Raw genomic sequence first — 18,205 nt, 5'->3', positions numbered from 1 at the left:
ACCATGGTGGTTAATGTTCTCAGTTCTGGAGTCAGAGTTCCTGGATTTGAAACTTGATTTTGCCATTTATTATCTATGTGATCATTGCCAAGGTACTTAATTTCTCTAAGCCTTAGTTATCTCATTGTAAATCATGAAGATCAGAGTAACTATCTCATAGGCAAACTGGGAGACTTGAGTTAATACATGTAAAATGGATAGAACATGGCTTTCCATGCAGAAAGAGCCTAAACATGGTGGCTTACAAGTGAACAAAACAGGACGAATGGCTCTAGAATCTGTTCTCATCTCTGAGTCTACTTATCATTCTTGGATGTGAGCTAAAAATGTAATTATAATGCATTAGGATAAATACTCATTCTTAAAGACAGATTCAGGTTCTTTGAAAGGCATATTTTATTGTTTTTGAGTTGAATACTAAAGCAGGAGTTAACTTCTACAAGGGGAGAAGGCTAAGAAGATAAAGGGGACAAAAAAAAAGGTAGAAATCAGGGAGAAATTCTAGGTAGAAGAAAAGATATGTTTGACAGAAAGCAGAGAAAACAAACATTTCCTGGGGTTTTAGAGTGGTAGGTCCCAGAGAAGATGAGTATGTGAGGGAAGTACACAGAGAAGAGAGATGATATCTTTAACAACGGTTGAATTTCCTTTTGTTATGATTTAGACCTTAAATGTCCTCTAAAATCTCATGTGTTGCAGTCTTTGTTAATATTGGGAGGTAATGGAAATTTTAGTAGGTAGGGCCCAGTTGGAGGACATAGGTCATTGGGGCATGCTCTTGAAGGATTTATTGGGAACCTGGACCCTCCTCTATCCCAACCTTTCTGACTGCCATGGGGTAAGGCAGCTTTGCTCTACCATGTGGTTTCCACCATGATGTTCTGCCTCATCACAAGTCTAAAGGCAATGGAACCAGCTGACTGTGGACTGATCCCTCTGAAATTGTGGACCAAAATAATCCTTTCCTCTGTTTTAGTTGTTTGTCCCAGATATTTTGTCAGAGTGATGCCAAGCTGACTAACATACCTGCCAAGTTTTGGAAAATGTAAGTGAAAAACTGAACAGCTTCTTGGATGTACCTCTGCTCTGAGACTGAACTGAAAGGGGCTAGGTTTTATCAGGGCAAAACAGGCAGTAGGTATTGAAAATAGTTCTTCTCTGGGAACAGTGCCCCTTATTTGTGGCTAAACCAATGACTAATGGTGGAAACATTTCTGGCTAGATAGGAGATGACTTCTGACTGCTCCTACACATATGCTCAAGGGTTCAGAATGTTGAAATCCAAACCCAAGTCTGCAAGAAAAGCCCTTTAACTACACAGAGAAAATTTGCTCTCATTATCTTGACTTTTAAATTTTTTTTAGATTAGATTATATACTCCCTTACTTGATTACAAATAGGACTCTAGAATAATTTAATTTCTCTTAATGACCTTGGGTCTTCATTTTGGATATTAATTATTATACCAGGTTGTGGAGGGTGAAGCTCTGGAACTTAAAGTATGTCAGACTTTTTGCCCCTGTGCTAATGGCACTGCCTACACAGTCAAGATATATTTAAAAATTTTATAAATTATTCTTCTGTCTTCTTTCTGATGCCAGTTCTTGAAGCAGTTAGTGGGCTTAATGGTAATTCTCCCTCTTCTTTGAAGTAAAGCATAGGATGTTTTTGTTTACAGTGTGTCTCTTAGCGGTCTGGAGGTAAAGAATATTTCTAACTTCCAAATTTATAAAATAGAAATGTGGCAACATGTTCTCCAAAGTCTCAAAATGACGCATGTTAAGTGTGGTGTCAGGAGTCAGACTATCAAGACTATGTTTAAAATTTCTCATTTGCAGGCTTACTAAGACGGTTGGGTAATTCAGTTAACCTCTATGCCTCCTTCTATTTCTTTATTCACTTTGGTGGATAATAAGAGTGGTCTCACTGTTACTGTTCAAGATGGGCAGAATAAATGGGAAGCATTCTTCTTGCAGTACCTGTTATCCAGTGGAAAATACTTGTTAGTTCCAGTTGCTTTTCTCCAGTTGAAATCTTTTCAGTAAGACTAAATGCCAAAGAGGTTAGAATTCCCCAGGCTATTTGGAAGTCTCTAAGTGTCATTAGCTAAATAGGCCACTGGATGTCATGCTTGATCTAAGCTACTGCGTTCTTGTCCAGGGTGCTTTAGTTTGGACAGTCATTAACTTTTAGAGTTTGAGTGGACCTTAGGGATATTTAAATCCAGAGTTTGAAAACTGTAGGCTGTAGAAAGATTTTGTTTTTCCATGTTTTATTTTTATCAGTTTAAACACACTCTTCAGTTTGATTAGAGCTGGGACAGCTGGGTCCTACTTAGGGAGTCCTCCTGGGGTGCCCACTCATTTGAGTTAGCCACCTGGTTCCTTGAGGCAATGGAGTATAGGAGTCTCTAATCTCATTGTAAAGAGAAAGACCCTGATCAATGGTTGGACCCAGGTTAAGTTGGTAGTAAATCCAGAATTAAAACTCAGTTTACGGACTCCCATCCTGGTTCCAGACATGGAGTCCCTGTAAAGATACATATCACAATTATGCACCTTTAGGAAATATCTACCAGATAATGAGAAGAATCATTATCTAGCTCTGGCTTTTACCTAAACTCTGTCTAAGCATAAACTACTGAATATTTTGGCCTTTTGCACTAGCACTAGATTGGGTGTTTAATCTCATGAATATTTTACTGCATTAATGTGGTTAGAGGATGAGACTGTGGTTGGACATTGCAGTCTAATTCCCAAGGCACTTAGTAGAGACACATTAGGCTAACCATAAAGTCCACAACCTCTAACAGGAAATCAGTAAGACAAGCCAGGGGTCATGATTTACCCCAGCTCTTATCAGAAAAGGCAAGCCAAGAGAGCTTACTCTGAGTACTAATAAGTTATAAAGCAACCATATGTGCACACATGTGTGCATGCACACACACACACAGAAGTTTAAATTTTCATAACTTCCAGATGGAGGATATTGCTTATACTCTACCTACTACCTTTGAAAAGACCAAGTGAGAGAGAGAGAGAGAGAGAGAGAGAGAGAGAGAGAGAGAGAGAGAGAGAGAGAGAGAGTAATTGTCTCTCAAATTCAGTTGTCCCTAGTTGATACTCATTAAAATAGTAAAAGTTTATTTGGAGGATTATGGTGGCATATTTGCAGACATATAGAGCAACTAAGATAAGAATGATTTGGGTTTTTTTTTTTTTTAACTGGGGCTCTTGTTTTGAAATCCTGTGTAATTTAGTGTGATCCCTTTCCTGTTGTGGGCAAGCCAGGCCTATCTCTTCAATATGAATTCTGAAGTTTCCTGAGGAGGCTCACCAGCAGTCTTTTCATTAAAATCTATTTTGAAGAACCTGATATCATTGATTAAAAATAGTAGCCTAGCTTGTGGTACTTAGATGTGGTACAAATATTAGAGAGTGTTAAGTGCTACTGCTTCAGGTCACAGTACCAAAATGGGGACCCGGAGGCAACAGAGGACATGCTGATGGCTATCCAGCAATTTAGCTGAGCCAACATGTTCTTGTACCCAGAACACTGGAATCCCTCTTCCTTGATTTCTTTAATTACCCTGCTGCATTTCCTATATCATTCCCTTTGTTAAAAAAAAAATTGAGACATTATCAACAAACAATAAAATGTACATAATAAAATTGTACAATTTGAAAAGTTTTGACAAATGTTTATTCTCACAAAACCATCATCACAACAAGATGATGAACCCGTCCCATATCCCTTGGAAGCTTCCTTGTGCTGTTTGGTGATAGCTTCTTCTTGCACCTCCCCTCCAGACAACCACCAATCTGCTGCCTTTCACATTAGATGAATTTGCATATTCTAAAATGTTATAAAATGGAGTAATACAGTATGTACTCATTTTTGTCTGATTTATTTAGCTGAACATAATTATTTTGAGATATAACCATGTGTCAATAGTTCACTCTTTTTATTCTTGAGCAGTATCCCATCATATGAATGTGTCACAGTTTGTTTTTTTACTCATTCATCTGCTGATGGATGCTTGGGCTTCTTTTGGTTATTGGATATGACAAATAAAGCTTCTATAAACCTTCATATGCAGGTCTTGTTATGAATATATGCTTTTGTTTCTCTTGAGTCAATATCTAGGAATGGAATGGTTAGATTATATAACAGGAATGTTTCACCTGAATAAAACAGTTTTGGAGATGCCATTGCTATATGATACATGCCATATTTACATTATATAACTTGATAGGTTTTGACATATGCATATACCTATGAAAATGTCACCACATCCAAGAGAGTGAAGATATTGGTCACCCAGAAGTATCCCTGGGTATTCTTTTATAATCTTGCTGTCTTTCACAACCCCAGGCAGCTACTGATCTGCTTTCTGTCACTACTGGATAGTTGGTTTGCATTTTCCAGAAATTTATAAAATGGAATAATCCTGTATGTGCTATTTATGTTTGGTTTCTCCCACCATGGATTCCTTCTCCTTTATAGTATCTGGTTCTCAGGAGCTCCTTGGGAAAGCTAGAAGGAGGACTTTCTCTTAGAGTTCTAGTGTTTGTATCTGCTGCACAGTTCCATGACTTAGGTCACCCTCCGGTTAAATTCCAAGGAGATAAAGGAGGAAAATCCCCAGGAAACTCACTTCAGTTGTGGATAAATCATGCTTTGACTTTCCACCCTGATCTGCCTGCTAGAGTGGTTTGTTGTAATCAGTGGGAAAGATAAGCTACGGTTAGTTTACCTCTGTTTAGACAGCACTGGAAGGGAGTCTGATTTTTACTTGTTCCGTAGAAGAAGGAATCTGAAAATTTCTATCAGGTCACTACTAGATTTCATTTGTAGATTTGTGTAATAGTAATTATTTTTATTTATTTGACATATACCATGCCAGGCATCAGGATGAGTATTTTAATGTACATAGTAACCCTGTGGGGGACACATTGTAATTTCCCTTTAAAAAGATCGGGAAACAGAACTGGGACTTTAAGTAATTTTCCTAAGATCAAATAGTAACTGGCAGATCAAACTCAGTTTTGATTGGCTCAAGAGCTAGTGCTTGTGCTGCTCTGGAAGGCAGCAGGGGATTGAAAAGGCCAGCGGGAGGCTGTGGAGGTGCACTTGGAATGCTAGAAAAGCTGGTCTCAGTTCCCAAACACAAGCATGAAAGGAAAAAAATCACTGTTTTTCTATTGATCAACCTGATTTTTTTCTTTTCTTTTGTTTTTTTAGTTGTACATGACAGTAGAATTTATTATGATATATTTATACAAGCATGAAATATATCTTATTCTAATTAGGATCCCAGTCTTGTGGATGTACAGGACATTGAAATTCACTGTGGTGTATTCATATATGTACATTGGAAAGTTATGTCAGATTCATTCCACTGTCATTCCTGTCCCTATCCGTCCTCCCTTCGCTTCATTCCCCTTTTGTCTAATCCACTGAATTTCTATTCTCCCCCACTACCACGCTTGTGTGTTAGCATCCAAATATCAGAGATAACACTCGACCTTTTTCTTTTTTTGGTGTGTGTGTGTGTGGGGGAGGGACTGGTTTATGCACTTAGGATAAGAGTCTCCAAATCCATCCATAAACCTGCAAATGTCATAAATTCATTTTCTTTATGGCTGAGTAATGTGTATCTATACCACAATTTCTTTATTCATTCATCTCTTGAACATAGACATCTAGATTGGTTCCAGAGCTTAGCTATTGTGAATTGTTTTGCTATAAATATTGATATGGCTGTTTCACTATAGTATTCGATCCCACCTATGGGAAGGATAAAAATAAACATTTCTAAGATTCATTTCTAAGATTCAGGTTCTCATCTCTGAAGTTGTGCTGCTAAGAGCCACAGCCAAGTAATATGATGCATGGCATTTTTGGTTGAAAGGTGATGCCAGCTAGCCATTGAGAAGATATGATTATGTTAAGATTTGCATTCACATGGATATTGGACTCCTGCTGTTCACCTCAGCCTGCTAGGGACCCCTGTAGAGTTCCCATTGGTTGGGGAAGTACAGTAGGAGGGAATTCTGGGGGAGGAACCTCCTCTGGGGTTCCGGGAGAAGCCGCTAATCGGGATTCTTGGGGGGGGGGCATACGGGGCATTGGCGGTAGTTTCAATAAATAAAGTTTGTTCCTGCTTGAGTGGCTCGTGATTTTGTGCCTAGCCAGACTGTGGCATTGTGCTACAAACTCTGGTATCCTTCCCAGTGCCAAGACACAGGAGTGGAAATGGAAAATCTGATCCTTATTGTTAGGTCATGGAGATATCTCTGAGAAGGCCAATGTCTCTGTCCTGATAACCCTCTTTATACCCCCTTAGCAGTCCCTACTGTGTTCTGGTCATGGACATGAAGTCAAAGCTGTGGGAACTCCCACTAATGCTGTTCTTTGAGATCTTGTCGCCTTTGGTTGGTGCTGCTTGGAATCAGGATCTACATTCCCCAGGCTCCTAGTTTTTCAGGCTCTTTGTTCTCTCTCTTCCTATCCCCATTCTATTTTGGGGATAAGGACACACATTGCTCCCCTTCCCTCTCCACAATACTTTGCCTGTACTGGGAATTGCTTTCTCCCACTCTTGATTCCTCAAAAAAAAAAAAAAACCCCACAAAACCCCAAAAAACCTATAAATTCTTTGAACTACTAAAGTTTTTGGAAAATCACAGCTAGAAAAGCTTTCAGAAAAATCTTAAATTTGGCTAAGTACCTTTAATCAAAGCGATAATAGACAGATGGTCCTGCTGAGAAAGGGGGTAAATACAGTGAGAATAGAAATGAGTAAATACCTAAAATATTTTTCTAGCCAAAACGAGGTAAGACATCGGTAGTTGATACAGTATACAAATACATTGATTATTAGCTGTGGAAAGGTTTTACTTTCTAAAATAAGCTGTCTCTAAGTGGTTTTGCTAATAATCACTTCCGTTTTCTGGATGTGCTGCAATAAGGAAGCCAGAGATTTATGGTGCTGTCCTTCATAGATATGCACATCGATTAGTGGTGTCCATCTGGAGCCCTGGATTCGATGGGATTTTGAAACCACAAGGAAGATCAGTAGAAGACTAATGGAGTCACATATCAATGTCTGCCAAGGGTGGGAGAAGGGGAGAGGCTGCCTGTGGGTCAGATATTTCCTTTCCCTGGTGTGTTTCATCATATTGCTTCTTGTTAGGAGCATACAAAGGGAACAGAAAATTTGAGAAGAGGCAAGGAAGTAGGCATTGTGGTAATAACATGTTGAGTCTCTGCCACTTGAACAATATTGACCTGTCTGCCTTGTCAGCATGCGTTTTAATTGCTATTTTCTATTATTAACATCTGAGAGTCTTAGTCAGATATTAAGAACAGCCAGCGAGTGGCAGAACTGGAGTAGGAATCCTGGTCTTGTAAAATTTCAGATTTGGATTTTTTTTCCCTAGTGAAAAATTTCTGGATCTAAGATGGTTCCTATCATAACACTGATGTTGCTTGAGATATAGGAGCAATAAGGCCTTACCCTCTCGCAGGTACTTAGTATCATCCAGGTTCTCACAAGCCCAGATTATCCTCTCTTCTGCCCTCCAATCTTCCTCACTTCCTTTCTACTCTTTCTGTACTTCTCCTTCCTCCCTCTGCATTTTCCCCTGCCACCATTCCCTCCCTCCCTTTCTTTCTCTCACTCACCGCACTTTCCAGCACCTATTGTGCATCAGGCATGTACAATTTTCTTAGCTTTCGCCCTCTCTGGGCCTGGGCATGTGCTCCCACAGTTGATGTTAGCAATAGTTAATCATAACCTCAAAATTGAGTTGTTTCCTGTGATTTTGCCTAACAGCTCAGTGACTCTCAGATGATTAGCACATTTGAATCACTGTAAATTTACAAGTTTTATTCTTGTATTAGTTCTCTACTTCTGTGACTCTCAGATTATAAAAACATTTGGAATGCATTGTAATTTTATGACTTTTTACTGTTCTATCAGTTGTCTGTTGTTTCATAATAGATTTTTCTGAAACTTAGCAACTCACAATAACATATATGACCTCACAGTTTCTATGAGGCAGGAACCCGGACAGCTAGCTCTGGGTCTGCTTCTGAGTCTCTCATCAGTTGCACACAACACAGCCTGGCCTGCCCATCCTCTCAAGACTCAACTGAGCAGGGATCAGCTTCTAAACTAAATCACATGTTGTTGGCAGGATTCACTTCGCCAAGATCTTGGCTGTGGGCTGCTTTTAATTCCTTGCCTCTGAGATCCTTTCCACAGCAGAGCTCACAACATGGCAGCCTGTTTTCTCATAGTGAGGAAGGGCCAGCAGAATGGAAATCAATCTCTTTTATAACCTAACTTGGGAAGTGATATTCTGTAATTTTTTCCATATTCCCTTCATTAAAATCAAGTACTAGATTGAGCCTGAACTCAAGGGGAGGAGATTATGCAACATTATTAATCCCAGGACGTCCCCACAGTTGTGCTCTCAATAGGTATCAATATTCAGGATATTAATGAAAATAAGCAGTTTCCTTTTAGTTGGTGAAGCCATGATGAGAGGAAGTGCCTGCCCTGTGCCAAGTCCAGGGCCGAATGGTTTCATGTCCCTTACTTAATCTTTACATCCTACCTGTGATGTAATTGTTTGTGGCAGACTCTGCTAGTTTTCCCTCAATATTCATTCTTTCATTCTTTTCATAGTACAATACTTTTTAGGGTTGTTTAGATAAGAGACTACATTCCCCATCCTTTTTTTGCAGCTAGGCGTGGTGATGTTCCTAAATTCTGGCCAATGGGATATAAACCACAGTATTGTGTGAATATAAACCACAGTATTGTGTGGCAGCTTCTGGTAATTTTCTTAAAGGGAAAGTTAGTGGGTGTCCCTTCCTTTTCTTTATCCCTCTTCCAACCTTCTCCTTGAAAGGTAGATCTTAGACCATAAGTTAGAATCTTGTAAATTAAGTAACAAGAAGGAGCCTAGGTCTAAACACTGTGAGCACAATATCAGCATCTGACTGCCTTTTGGGGCTTATTGTTGGGGCAAGAAACAATAAGTGGTCTCTTTATAATTAAACTACTGCTATTTGGGGATACTGTCATTGCCAGCCAAACCTAACCCTAGATAACTCAGAATTTAATACCTGGAAGTGAGGTATTAAATATACACCATTTGTTTAGTGTAGGGTTGGCAAACTTTGCTGAAAGAAGCCAGATAATAAATATGTTTGGCTTTGCAGACCATATATGGTTATGCAGCCCTGAATCGTTACCCCCCTTTAAAATAACCTTTTAAAAATGTAAAAAATATTCTTAGCTAAATCCTTTACAAACACAACAGCCATTTTTAGCTCAAAGGTCAATACAACTGGATAGTCCTGGAGGAACATTTTGGCTGATCCCATTCCTATCCAGTAGGGTTTAGCAGATGCCCTCAGGAAAATGTCAACTTCAGAGCACCTGTACCTTTTTGGAGTCCTGTTTTCTCTTCTGAACGTTTCTCTGGTTTTATTTATTGATTAGAAAACAATGCGCTTAATTCCTAAAAGTCACATTTACTCTCAGAAGATGCATCAGAATTTTTATAAAAATGGGAATGTAAAAAAAAATCATCAGAAACACATCACAACTACAGATTATTAACAGTAAGATATTTACTCAAAAGAAAAAGTAAAACTTGAGTTCTCAGAAAAGAAGAAATCAGACAGCAAGTTATGTTGATAATTTTTTAAAGTTTATAATGGTACTGTAAAATTCAATTAAAAACCACTTCACTCTCCCAGAATTACACACTATTGCATTGTTTCTCATTTCATATGATTTATAATTCTAAGGTGCACAATATGTTCATATCTTTCAAACCAACAATTATTTTCCCAATAAGCAACTTGTATAATTTTATTTAATTTAGGTAGATAGATAATAGTTTTCTATAAAACATTGTACTCAAAGTACAAATACAAGTGCTTTATGCACACTCTTTAATACTGTTTCTATCTTTCTTTTGGTACCTTAGTTAACTTCACATAAACAAAAACAATAACAAAAAGGAAGAGAAGCAAGAGATTGTTTAACATGTGGAAATTAGAAATGCATTTCAGTGAGAGCTTGCTTTTCATCAAGAGATAAGGGATAACAATATTGGGCTATAGTGCAGTCAGAAAAATGAGGAAACAACAGTTCCATGAAGGATTAGGAAAACAAAAATGCCAATGATCACATGAACTATTCATATCAGTGAAAGTGATGATTGATTTAAATAGATACATTTGCAGTCTGGGAGCCCAAAGATGTGCTAGGAATTATAGTGGAAAATGCCAAGTTTAAAAGTAGTATTATACATTTGTTAAAAAAAAAAGTTTGTATATTCATTGCAAATCATTCATTGACAAAAATATAGGTCGGGCTATGCTTGTTAAATAGAGTTTTGAATTTTGTAAACACAAGCACATCTAGAAAACAGAAATAGTTAATGACCCAAGTGTTATGTTAATAAATGATTACCATGTTTCTCATTTACTTAAGTCAATATATGAATTTTTTAATTTCAAGTTTTAAAGTGTCTTCTGAATCTCTAATCTTCTTCTGCTTTGGCATAATTCTTTATTTTTTTCACAGAAAATATTTTAAAATTTATTTTGCTTAAACAATAATAGGTCAAACATTAAATTCATCTTTCAAAAAGACTCTACCAACTAACTCAGTGTTTGGCGATAATAGTGGAAACTTCAGTTTTAGAATAGAGCTGATTTATTTTTGGGATTCTGACCAAGTGGTAAAATCTACCAGCTGATGTATTTGTATTCAGCTTTGAAAAAATGCAGAATGGACCACTGGACTGTGTGCCCCACTGAGAAATGAGAAATGTATGTATTGGTTTTCACAGTTTCTGGGATAAGAGTAGGTACACAGTAAGCACAGACTGATCACACAACCTATGAAGAGTAAGTTGGTGGGTTGATAGCAATTTAGCTATTCTTTATTAATAATTCCCAATTTTAGTAATGAGAATAAAGGAAGAGTAAAAATTCTATAAAAGAGGAAACTAACCTGTCAGTGTTATTTTAGATTAAAAATCATAGAAACTGTGTGTGGGATTATGTAAAGTTTTTTTTTTTGGTGAAAAATATTTGTTAAGCAGCCGTATTAGTGAAATTACTGCAAGGAAATTAGTGTTTAAACAAATTTGTGAAATGGAAAAAGGGGGGAAAGGCAAAAAGATTTTTAAGGTATAGATTTACATAGGAAGTTCTCTCTGATTTGGGATGTAAGTAACTTGATTTAAGGAAAAAAGGAACTGGCAAATGTTCTGAAACCCTGTGGATCTTGACAGGTTGGGCAAGCATTCCCAAGGGCCATCTTTCATCTTGTCCCCTGACAATCTGGCCCAGCTCTGCCAAATCAAGGTGGAATTCAGGTTTTGTGTCCCAGCAGAGTAAGGGGAGACTAGGACTCCCCTTACTGAAAATACATTTATTGAAAATTCTCTGAAACCTATGAAAATATACTAAATAGTATCCTGAAAATTAATATAAATTAAAAATTAGATTGATATAGCATTTTAGTAATCTTATAGAAGTCTTATAGAAGACTTGAAGAAATTTTTAAAAAACCAAACCAAACAAAAACTAATTTTCTGCATAGCTATGATCAATCCATGGCTATTAACAATACATAGCTATAGTTGAACTTCCACCCCGCTTTAAAAAGTTGAGGAACTGTGGTTTGGAAATAGGTCCTCTTTTGTTAGATATTTTTTGAAGTCAAGGTTTTCATAATATGAGGTAGTTTTCTAGCAGCATTTTGGGTGTTGATACCCAAACACAGTGTAGTTCGGCATGATACTGGGGTTGAAGGGTACCCTAGTTATCTAGGAGAATTATGTTTTATTGTAGTCAGTCAAAGGTGATTTTCTTGATATATTAAGTGGGGGAGGGAGAGAGATATATACCAATTTGAGAAGAGGAAACATTTTTATAGGTAAGGAAACAAACATCCAATCTCAGTGCTGTTCCATTTCCTCCTAAGTAACACTAGACTGATTTCAACCATCAATAAAATATTCATTGACAAAATTTAGAAGCTCAATACTAGGTATCTAAATTGTTGGTTTAGGTATTTTATTATTATCACTTGATTTGCTAACTAATTTTATGTTTTTCTATGGAGAATTAGAAAGCAGTCAAGGAAGAGTAGAAAAATGAATAATGATGGGTAAGGTATGGAGGTGTTAAATAGGTGCTAATTTCTTAAATCTAAAAATATGAACATTATGCAAAATTAAATTTCAGTTCTATACTTGTTTTTTTAGAAAAAACTAATTTTCCTCCTCAGAGTTTCAAACTCATCATAGCAGAATTTGCTCTATATTTCTTAACTTGGGGAAAATAAAATCAAGCACAGACACATGAATGTAGTATAAGGGGATTCAAAGTCTCAAAAACATATCTATTCACTTGTCTAAAAATCAGTCCTTAGAAGGCAAATGTTATGTATACCTGTGTTTCTCCTCAAACGTAATGATATGGTGTTCCACAGGTAATTTTCTTGACACTTTAGTATTTTTTTAATGTTTATATCTTTACTCTTCATCTTTTAAAACATCATTGACAACCTCATTCAGAATAATGACTTTTCTTATAAGGAGATTCCTGTAGTAACTAATCATCTTTTCATTTGGAATACATTTAAAATTTCTCTGAATTAGTTTTTCTATTTTACATTGACTGAACTTTGCAGAATGCCCTTTGCTATTTATTTTCAAAGATTCTAAGGAAAATCAAAACTTTTGCTCTTGGAATTTGGAATGCTTTTTTAGGCTGAGTGGAAATTTGCCTTGCCCCAAAGAACACTTGTAATTGTAATGGTTGTCTTTGAGAATAAAAGCAGATCTCTGGGGCAGTATAAATTTGAATATAAGAATTGCTTTAGGAGGAATATTTTTACTTTCTCATTTTTAGAGTTTGACTCAAGACTTAGTTTGAAGTCAAATGAATTGTATTTAAACTCATACTGTTTACAAGGTGAACATATGTAAAAATATGCTTTGGCTATTTGTTTTAACTCAGTTTTCCTGCATTTTTCTATTTAATAAAAGTGATTTAAAAAAAATTGAGAGATGGGGTGGAAATTCAAAGAATATAGCAGTTCCCAAACTCAGCTGCACACTGAAATCACTGTGGAATTCTTAAAAAATACAGATGCCAGGCCTCCACTCTAAGACATTTTGATGTAATTGGTTTGAGGTGTGATCTTGGCATTAGCATATTTAAAAGCTCTCCAGGTGTTTCCAGTTGCAGCCAAGTTTAGAAAATATTATCCTTGGGAATAGGAGAAGCTAGATGTGAAACAGAAAGCACAAAAACCTTTCAGAATTTCAGCTGTTGTTTTGAAGACTTTGATGTCTGATTGGAATTCATAAATTGAAATGTTACAAGTACTTTTAATGGTGATTGAAATTTACCTGACTTCAAGTGGAATCTGGCCTGATTTTTGGACCACAGAATTCCTAAGGAGCTCACAAAATCGTTGACACCTTCGTGTTTCTGTTTTCCTTGGAGTGCCCTATAATTTTGCGAGGGCCAAAAGATTTTTTTAAAATGAAAATCCTCATGCTATGTCTTAAACCTCTGATAAGACTAGCATAATAGTAATCGATATTTGGTGCTGGACTTTGATTACTTATGTTTTGAATAAAGTGATCATTTACAAGTATGTCAGGAAATAAGTGCCTCTTTTGTACCCTCATTCTTGGTTGGCATCACCTCCCTACCATCAGATATTCCTGGAGAAGAGTCCTGAGACTCTAGGGAATTTGAGCAAATAACACTCTTGCTGAGTGTTTCTTCTGAAGAAACAGTGTCTATTCAGTAGTGGTGGATATAAAATCATCTTGGAATGGTTTCAAGACAAAAGAACTCAGGTCTGATAAAACTGCCTCTCTTAATTGAAAATAAAAGGAAAGGATTCTGTGAGATAATTCAAGGCTCTCCCAGTTTATGTAACTGTCTCTGAATACTAGATGATGGTCTGGGTGCTGCAAAAAAAAAAAAAAAAAAAATCAAAGAATTGAAAACAGGACTGGTGGTGCAGGTTAGTGTGGAGTGCCTACCTGGCATGCAGGAGGCCCTGCATTTGATCCCCAGTACTGCAGAGCAAAGCAACACAAAATGACAGTGACCCACCAAAACAAAACAACAGACCAAAAAAACTTCACTTTTATCTTTGACATGACCTTGCAGCCTATTTTGCTGAGTAGGAAAAAATATCGTAGGTGGTATCTTGTAGATCTGTAAAGTGTTTTTACTGCATTAGAGATGAACACCCTGCATCCAAGATGAAAAAATTTCTGTATGGATAAGGAAAAGTTTTTAAAATGAGAAAGTAACTTCATATTGGTATGGTTTTTGTACTATGGCATCCTGGGCAGGGCAGGAGTTCTAGAGAAAAATAGTTTAGGCTAAAGAGTTGAATAAATAAGGGACATGGAATTGTTTCAACCATATGTGCAACATGTTATATCAGTTTTTAGAATGTCCCCAGAGACGGAAGGGGCCAAAAGTATTCTGATTTATGACAAAATTTGATTGGGTGGAATTTTCAGACTGAAGTGATGCTGAATCCATAAAATCTTGGACAAGTGTCTTGGTTTCAGATCTGGGATATGGGCAATGGTGAAGGTGTTTTGCAAAGTAACCTTCTATCTTCCTTTTGCCTCTTTGTGACTCTTTGTATCACAAAAGCAGCTGTGAGCCAGGGATTGAGAACCTGGAAGTTAATCAGCTTCCCCTTGTTGTTACTGACAACCCAGGTTTGCTCAGCCCTCACACCTGCCTACTGAGAGATCTCTCCCACTCTGTCAGTATTTGTAAACATACTTCCAGGACACTCAGGAACCTTGGAAGAATAAATTTGGGGTCAATGGCTCTGCAGCTTCCTGTTAAACAAAAGGCTCCTGGACATTTGATTTCATTTAGGAATGGCATTCACATTTCATGATTCTATGAACGAGTGCCAGTTATACTGTCTTAGGAAAGGAACTACTTTAGGAAAGGCATGGCTTATGATCATTAGGGTACTGAGTGAGAAGTTTATTTCTCCTATATAGAGGTTTGTGTTTCTTATTCTTAAGTTAAAAGAAAGGTATCTTCAGAAGGTTCCGTATCCATCCCCTCGGGCAGTCACTGCAAAGGTGGGGTAGACCTCATAGGTTGTGTATGCTGCTAGGTCTTGTCCAAGGGTCACTGCTTGCTTGAGCTGGGCTGCAGACACAGGTGCTGTTGCGCTGGGGACAGCGTATCCTAAAAAAGGAGGCAGAGAAAACTTCATGAAAGGCATTCAGATTTGCTCTCTTTGGGCATGTTGTCCTCCTTTAGGAATTTGAAAAATTTTAACATATGGCTTTAAGTTAAATTTAAGAGGAAAAAAGTTAAAAGTAAGTATATATGTTTTAAAAGGTGCTCTCATGGGACACAGTAGATGGGCACACTGAGTTTTAAATGGCATTTGGAAAGCCCTAAAACAGTGATCATCAAAGCAAGAACTGCCTGTGTCACCTGGGTCAGAAGCACTCCATACCTGGAGAATTAGAAACACTGGAGAGAAGATCCAGGAAGCAGAAATGTAGGAGGATGCTGGGTTAATGAAAGTCTGCATTGTGGAGCTTTTCCAGAGTGTCTCGGAAATTTTAAAGAGAGAGGCCATTGAGGGGTCAGCAGGGCATGGTGGCGGTTCTGCTGCACCCCATACACCTGCCAAATTAAACATGAAAAACCATTGCCTTCTCCCAAGAAGGATGTGTAGGCACTGGCTAGATCAGTAGTGGAAATACTGTAAAGTTTTATTGAGTGTCTTCTTAATACCATAAAAGCAGATGTGTACCCTATCCACGTTTGGACCTAACCATAAACAGCAGAAGCCCTATCTTGGGTCCCATCCACCAAGCCTGTCCTTAATGTATTCAGAGCCTTGATACTGGTCCTCACTCTCAGGGAACCAAAGAGTTTGAGTAATAAAGAAAGCATTCATGCTCTCAGTTTATATTATGTCTGGCTGATGTACATTTGTTTTTGAAGAAGAAAACCCAGTAGCCACTGTCTAGAGCTATATTTCTTTGTTAGTGTTTTAGAGCAAAGCCTGGGTGTTTCAGAGATGACCCCCAAATTGTAAAAACGGAGAGAGGAACTTAAGGAATAAGTTGAGTTCTGGTTTAGAATTTTAAAAGTTCTGCTGGTTTATGTGCAGTGGAAGTCTACCCTAGCCCAGACACATTGATTTTTCCTAGTGGCTTCTCAGGAAGTGGTGGCAGGAAGCTAGCTGGACTATGTTTTTAAAGATCAAATTCATACCTCGGTTGTACACTTTGGTTAGTAATGCTGGCTAATGCACATGTAAAGTTTGGTATATTTCCCAAAGTTATGAGAAAAATATCAATATTACTTTCATTATTTTGCAAATGGTGCTTCTAAAGTTACAAGGCATATAAATGTATGAGTGTGTTTGTTTAGCACTGATTTTTCCTTTAGAAATGTTGGATTTTCTTTTTTCTAATTTCCAATTGGCTAATTTCTTAACTGCCAGGGCATTAGTGTTTTAGATTCTGTCCTTGGAGTCTATTATTCTTTGCCTGACTCCATAGTAAAGTTATAACAGGCTACCAAATTCTTAGGTATTCATTCCTAAAGCAACTCTCATGCCCTAAATATTTTTAACTTCTTGCTGGAACAAATAAAAGGGAGGATAAAATTAAAAAAAAAAAATCTTGGGTGAAAGCAAATCCTTTGAGAAAACTTTAAAATTCCCGTTTGACATGGCTTATTTATTCTTATAGTATATTGGTTGTCTATGGGTGCAGCTTTCTGTATAGTATATTGGTTGTCTATGGGTACAGCTTTCTGCTCGATTCTCCAAGACCTGAGAAGCCTTAGCATAAACCCTGAGTAGAAGGAAAGGTAAACACTCTGTCAGCACAGAGGCTGATGACAGTGCTGCTCAGGGAGGACCTTGCTCTTTGCAGTGGCAGCTGTTGCCTTGGTAACCTTACAGGGTCTCACCACAGAGCCTCTCCATGTTCTTACAGAGAAACAAAGCTGGAATCGAGGTCACATTTGTGTGTAAAACATGATTATCTTTAGCCACATGTAACAGAATGGAAGACATTCACAGTCTTTGAGGAATAAAAGAGAGGAAGAGAGAACCGTAGGTGTTCTGGATATGAGGAATATAAAATTCTCCCACCTACACGTGACCTATAATGTGAGTGAATCAATGATATAATTCTAGCTCTAGCAAAAACTCTCAAATTTGAGCATATGGAGGGGGACATGCTGAAACAATGACAGGACAGAACAATAATTTCTTCAAGAGAAATAGAAATTTTTACTAAAAAGTAGAAGGGTTAAACTAGCTGCTATGAAAAAAATTCCTTGCTTGGTCCTTTCTGATTTCTAGAGGTTTCATTTTTAATGATTACCCTTTGTCGTGAGTATATAATAAAGTGGGAAGTCCTTTAAATATGATTCCCGAGGACATGTTGATAGAATTCATGTTAAGCAATCAGCATATGCCCTAGACCAAAATTAGAGAATGATAAATTGAGGCCTCATGGTTCACACATTGAAGAGTCTTTGTCTTTCATACACACACATTTAATTTTTTACTAAAAATGATTTTTTAAAATGTGATACATGCATCTTTTTCCAGAAAGTAAAGTAATAAAATTAGATAGAAGACTAAAATTGGAGAGGGAGCTCAAGCATTGCTAAAAATCTAATTGACATTGGCCCAATTACTTCATCTAGTACCTGGGTTCTTTTATCTGTAAAATGGACATCATGATTTAACCTAAACCAGTGGTGTCATATTGTAAAGCTTGTGAGCATTAGAGTGTCTCATTCAGTAACACCCCCTATTAATAGATTGTCCCGAAGTCTCTTACTAAAAGGGAAAACAAAATGTCATTCCAGACTCAGAGAGACTGACTCATTCAAGATTTTGCAGCTGCTTTAATTTGAGCTGAGTTGAGAACCAACTCTGCTGCCTTGCTCAATTTCCTTGCCTCATGCTTGAATGGTTCACTCAGATGGCAAACCCTTTTTGTTTCACACATGGTGCAAGTAAGCTCTATGGAGGTGGAGTTCACAAACTATTCTATGAGCACTTGATAGCAAGAAGGGTTTCCCAAACACTCTCTGGCATGATTTTTCCTTA

At 37.4% G+C, this 18,205-nt stretch overlaps 1 protein-coding gene across 4 annotated transcripts in view; it reads right to left on the bottom strand.

The window, feature by feature from the left end:
- Positions 1-9,709: 9,709 nt before the first annotated feature.
- A1cf (APOBEC1 complementation factor) overlaps positions 9,710-18,205 on the bottom strand; it is a 75,082-nt gene continuing 66,586 nt past the window's right edge. For all 4 annotated transcript variants that reach the window (XM_078042038.1, XM_021735870.3, XM_078042048.1 and 1 more), the window contains one exon: positions 9,710-15,297. In XM_078042038.1, the coding sequence (XP_077898164.1) occupies positions 15,146-15,297 (152 nt within the window). In that variant the 3' untranslated portion in view covers positions 9,710-15,145. The remainder of the gene's footprint in view (positions 15,298-18,205) is intronic.

Source organism: Ictidomys tridecemlineatus, chromosome 1 (genome assembly GCF_052094955.1).
Source record: "Ictidomys tridecemlineatus isolate mIctTri1 chromosome 1, mIctTri1.hap1, whole genome shotgun sequence".
Lineage (NCBI taxonomy): Eukaryota > Metazoa > Chordata > Mammalia > Rodentia > Sciuridae > Ictidomys > Ictidomys tridecemlineatus.
The sequence above is the reverse complement of the archived record's forward strand: the minus strand, read 5'-3'. Positions and strand labels throughout refer to the sequence as shown.